General features: G+C 37.3%; 1 protein-coding gene across 1 annotated transcript in view; it reads left to right on the top strand.

Moving 5' to 3' along the window:
• The window catches only part of ST8SIA2 (ST8 alpha-N-acetyl-neuraminide alpha-2,8-sialyltransferase 2), a 137,417-nt gene extending 132,839 nt beyond the window's left edge, over positions 1–4,578 (top strand). Inside the window, exon 6 of the mRNA XM_072148554.1 lies at positions 2,752–4,578. Coding sequence (XP_072004655.1) covers positions 2,752–3,037 — 286 coding nt within the window. The 3' untranslated portion in view covers positions 3,038–4,578. The remainder of the gene's footprint in view (positions 1–2,751) is intronic.
• The last annotated feature ends 1,422 nt before the right edge of the window (positions 4,579–6,000 follow it).

Genomic DNA, 6,000 nt, shown 5'->3' on the forward strand with positions numbered 1-6,000 from the left:
TTGTAATGGGGCTATAATGGACTTTTTAGTATAGCATTTTTTATTAGTTTTCCAATGCTGAATTCATAGATAACAAGAATGAGAGGAAAACTAAAAAACAAGACTTCCAAAGTTCTTTCTGTACAATAGAGGACTTCCCAAGGTTACGGGCTACATGTTTAAAACAGGGACACTGTTTCATTCATGTCATAAAAAAACATAGTTAAACATGATTTTTTTTGGTGTTGGGGGGTTGGGATTTCCATAACATGTCTGTGTCCCCAATCAACAGCAATATTGAATGTACAGCAAATGGGCACTGAGTGGGAAGAAACATTTCTAGGAAAATCCGTTTCTTATCATTGCTTGGCTCTTACACATAAGAAAGTTGTCATGTTTGCCAGAAATCTGTTGCTTATGACTTGTATACATGTATAATTGGCTTCGCCAAAAGAATATAAGTGACGACTGGAGAGAATCTCTATTACAGAATACTCATCTCCTCGTAACAAAAAAACTGCATTCACATTTGTCTTGATATCTGAAGAGCAGATAGCAGAGAGTTGGAAGGCCCCTTACACATCAGGTGGTTGGCTAAAATCAACAAAATTTGGGGTAGGGCAATTTCCATCTAAGATAAGCCAATAAGGTCTCCAGAGTCGCGTTTTCCTGACATGTTACCCGAATATTTTCGATTTGCGCCGATTTCCCCTGAATTGCCCCGGAATTTTGGCGCACGCGATCGGATTGTGGCGCATCGGCGCTGGCATGCACGAAAACCCGACGGATTCTGAAAAACCGCCGCATTTAAAAAAGTACTTGAGTGCATTTCGGCGGACATCAGCGCAGCAGCGCCACCTGGTGGACGTCTGAGGAACTACTTTAGTGAATCCCGGCCGAACCCGAACCCACCGCAGAGAACGCGCCGCTGGATCGCGAATGGACTGGGTAAGTAAATCTGCCCCACTGAGTTGTACACAAAATATTCATTCATATCTAGTACAAAGGTGAGAGGAGAACACCTAGAAGAAGTAAGAAGAATTTTTCAAAGAAAATACATTCTGCTTACAGTATGCCAACCGAAACCTTCACCTCTCATCTACAACATTCATAGATCCACATCAAATGAAATATATTTATAACTTCGGATAACTTGGAAGATACAGTGTGCACAATACTACAACAAGATACTTAAGTACCATTTGAAGAATACAGTATATTTGTGCCTACCTGGGTGTCAAGCACAAAAGACCACATAGTTCTTGATAAGATCCTTAGAATTACGTATTTTCCATCCACACTGTATCATTTTAGTCATTTGGATTTATTTTTATCAGAATGTATAAGAAGTTCCTATGAAGCAAGTTTACAATGCTCTGAATATTAACATTATATAATAGATGCTGTTTGATAAGACTAATCACAGTATTCAGCTGGATATCATTTGTATAAACTGTCTGCATTGACATGCGTGACCCATCCACGACTTCAACTTTTTCTGTAAAGAATCTCTTAAAAACCTCCAAAAATCTTCCTTTTATCTGAAAACAATTGATCTTTATTTATACAGTTCTTAAAACAGAAAGTTAAAACTGTCTCTGGATATATGTCTATGATGACACCTCTATGATGCCGGGTTCCCACCGGAGAAATTTATATTAGGGCAATTTTACACTAAAATTAAATGTTTTATCTATTTCTAAGGCTCCTGTTTAGTGTAGAGTGCAGGTCCAGTCTTAATTCATTCACCCAGTTTTATTCCCTGGTAGTTGAAGGGGAAAAAGTATTGTGCTCTACATGAAGATTAAAATTGAAAGCAATATCAGGGCAATTTGGGACACTAAACGACCTACAGGTCCTTATGGGCCCTGAGGTTTAGTGTCCAAAATCCCCCTGTTAGAGATCTTTCCATGTGCACTATAAAAAATAAACCTTTATACTTACCTAGAGATGGGACAGGCGATGGCTGTCATACCGACAGCACATGCGTAGTGAAGCCATGGTGTTGCATACTGTGAGTATGCAGGTGTCGGGAGAACCACACTGAGGTAAGTATACAAGTTGTTTTTTTAGCGGGCAAGGAGGGGAAAACAAAAGGGTGATTTTGGACATCACCGGTCTATAGTTGTGAAGTGAATTTCAGCTACTCAAGGACTTGGTTACAATGTCAATTTTGTGAAATTTGAGAAAAAGGGTAGACATATTGAAATCTTGAGTTATGACTCAAAAATCTTACACCTGCAAAGGCAATCTCCTTAAGTACATATTTTCTTACTGATCTATGGGCTCTCACCTAGCCAAAACAGTTTGTAACTCTACAGTGCAATGATGAAAAAAGATCTTGAAAGAGTGTTGTCCGCCATTGGGTGTTTTTCCATTCTGGAAGAGACCTACTGGTTTTGCTATTAACCCATGTCATATGTGTTGGGAGCTTCAGGGTAGTACTAGGGGTAGAAATCCCCTTTTTCCATCTTGGAAAACTTAATTGCATATTACAAACCCCATAAAGACAGTGTTAGAGAAAATAAGAGAATTGTTGTACAATTTTTTAGAATTTCTTTTTAGCAATTCCAATGTTATTCTTCCTGGTAGGTCACATTTTACATAATAATAATAAGTCTTTGTACAGGTCATTCTCTTTGGAAAAATTGATTTTCTTAATAAAAAGGAACACAGATTGTATGTATAATTCATTCCAAACTGTCATTGACCTTCTATAGTTACATTATGAGACCAGAATAGTAACATAACATTGTCTTTTGTCTTTTCCAGGTACTGGTTAACCAACAAGGTGCACATAAAAAGACCTACTACTGGAATCCTAATGTACACATTGGCAACTCGTTTCTGTAACAGAATTGACTTGTATGGCTTCTGGCCATTCTCCCGAGATCTTCATCAAAACCCTGTGAAGTATCACTACTATGACAGCCTTAAATATGGATACACATCACAGGCAGGTCCACATGCGATGCCTTTGGAATTTAAGGCCTTAAAAAATCTACATCTACAAGGGGCTTTGAAACTTACAGTCGGTAAATGTGAATCGGCGACATAGCATCTTATAATTTGTGGTTTCCCTCGTAAAGAAAACAAATCAGTTGGACAACAATAAGAGGACATCAGTGACAATCGTCAAGATTTTATTGAGTTGTAAAAGTATTGTTGGCTTTAAGTTTCAAAACTGAAGAGGAAAAGAGAGCTCAAGTGTGTAGGACAACTAGACACTTTCAGCTCAGAAACTGTGTGTCACAGAATGGTGGAGCACACGATTTGTGCTGATATTTGCCTTCATGCAGTAAAGAGTAGTACTAGTAACACAACGCAATCCCGATGAATAAGGTGCTATCAATACACATGAAGATTGTCTGTAATTAGGATTTAACTTCCCCTCCAACTATTTGATTATGATTGTCTTTTTGGACTAGGAATATAGCACTCGCTCCTTACCTTCTAACAGGTTGACCCAAATTGAACCAACCATATCCCTGTTTATGGAATACAATACGATTAAGGTCCCAAGATAAATGTTCCAGTTTGTTGCGATGAAATATGAGCCTCAGATGTTTCTAGTACTGCATTCGTGCCTATAACTACAATTCAGCTGTTTGTATCAAAGAAGATAAGATGTGCGATGACATCATAATATGTCCATTGACTTAGAAACTATACAGGCTTTATATAATGCATATATGACTGTATTTACATGTGTAGAAAATCTGAAAATGTTCACCAGTCAGGAAATAGCAAGTTCTACCAAGTCATCACTTTCACATTGTTCATAAAAAGATAGGTGACAGCGGATTGTCCTGTGAGGTCTGAGTATTTCTCTTAGAATACATAAATATTCTGGTAGTCATAGAAGTTCAACCTTCTGAAGATCTGATTATAATAACATGACTGATATTTACCAGTCCAAGTGTTCTGTGTTTGGGGTTCAGTGTAGCCAAATGAAGTATCAATTCTAGATTATGTCATGAAAAACTATTGACTTTGTAAAGATTTGTCAAACATTCTGCTCTTTTGTCTTCTATTGGTCATCATTGACCTGTAACCAGTTCCGTCCATGATTTGGTTTAATCCGTTACTTTTTGTGGCGATGGGTAGAAAGAGATGTTTTGTAATATGTGTGATTTGAGGTTATTTGTGGTCAATACTGTCAATGTTTCTAGGAAAGTAAAGCAAACTAAAGCACTGACATCATATCTTCTCCAGAAACTCCTGGGCCAAAAAACCTTTATCTTCAAAGGAAAAAAAGACTTCTTGGAGATAATTTTGCTAATAGAAATTTCACAACTTTTCGGTGGCAACATGAAACTTGTTTACTCTCAGGATTTCATCTGGTTTATTTGCACAGTGCTGACATTATCTGAGCTTGGAAAAAATATGCCCAAATTCCTGAAGAAGCAAGAAGGATTGTGTCATATGAGGATTCTTTGGGGGCATCAATAAAAGTTCTGTTCTGAAAAGTATTAAGTGTAAAGTATTACAACAATTCCTGAAACAAGGATTGTAGGTTTTTTAAGGTCCAGAACCATAAACACTGTTGACCATGGTCGGTTTCAAGAATAAATAAATTTAAAGAAAGAAATATAACCATGACATATAATTCTCCTTTTTTATTTTATCTTTAAATGTTTTTGAATTGTTTCTATTATAATGGCGATGGGTCAGAAAACCTTTAAACAAAAATCCTTTTGTACTTAATTAACAGTTCTGGAGCATCTTTTCTTAGACCTTTGCATTCCACTGTTCTTCAGCTATTCCTCTTTGAAATTTGAGCATAAATTGGTTCATATTTTAAGGATGTACACACTCACATACCCAATAAGTTCTGGCTATGGTAGACGGTGTAGATATACATCCACTTTGACAAACTAAGGGTGGTTTCACATTGACAGTTTTTTCAGTGATTTTTCACTGAACCCATTTCGGCTTATAGACGCTTACAGATTGTTTTTCTCTTCCCAGCTTCAATGATTTTTCACTGTTGACCCATTCTTTTCAATGTCAGTGAACACAAAAAAGAACAGGTTCTAAACTGATCAGTGAAAAAAACTGAAGTGTGAAGAAGCCAATTGAAAGGAATGGGTCAGCAAGGCATCAGTGACAAATCACTGAAGCCAGGAAGAGAAAAACAATCTGTCCATAAGCCAAAATGGGTTCAGTGAAAAATTACTGATGTGAAAAATACAGCAATTTGAAAATACTCCAAATGTTAACACCCAATTGTCAATTTAGGCTAAGTTCACACCTGTGTTTGGTGGGTTCTGTTATGCCTTATGTCATTAGTGGAAAAAAGTGCAACACATAAGGACATGTGTAAGAGAAGATAACAGAAGGTACATTTAAGTTTATGGGAAATGACACATGAACGTTTCTGCTCACAAACGAACAGTATAACAAAAAGCCCAGAAACAAGTGTCAACTTATTCATACAGTCGGCAGACTAATAACTTTATTTTCATGTAGTAATTATTACATGTTTAATACAAGCAAAAACTGGAAGGCTGCATATTAAGAGCTGCCTACTGCAACCTGGTGGGTTAGGCTTGATGCAGAATCAAAAGTGTATGTATTTGTTTAACTGTTAATAATGATAAAGACTCATTCTGGCTGCACCAAAGATAGAAGAAGTGATTATAATTAGAGATGAGCGAGTATACTCGTCCGAGCTTGATGCTCGTTCGAGTATTAAGGTACTCGAAACGGCTCGTTGCTCGGACGAGTATTTCCCCTGCTCGAGATCGAGCATTTCATTAAAAAAACACAGTGAAGAACAATGAAGAATAGAATAAAAACAGTGAACACAGTGAACACAGGATCATTTAAGTGAAAAACACAGTGAAAAACACAGTGAAGAATAGATTACAGATGTTCGGCACATCTGCTTACTTGTCGGAAGATACGCGCGGAACGGTGCGAACAAAATAGCATGTGAAGAACAATATATATGTGTGAAGAACACATTGCAGAACACGGTGAGCAGGACAGAGACAACGAGGAGCAGCACAGAGACAC

This window comes from Engystomops pustulosus, chromosome 4, assembly GCF_040894005.1.
Source record: "Engystomops pustulosus chromosome 4, aEngPut4.maternal, whole genome shotgun sequence".
NCBI lineage: Eukaryota > Metazoa > Chordata > Amphibia > Anura > Leptodactylidae > Engystomops > Engystomops pustulosus.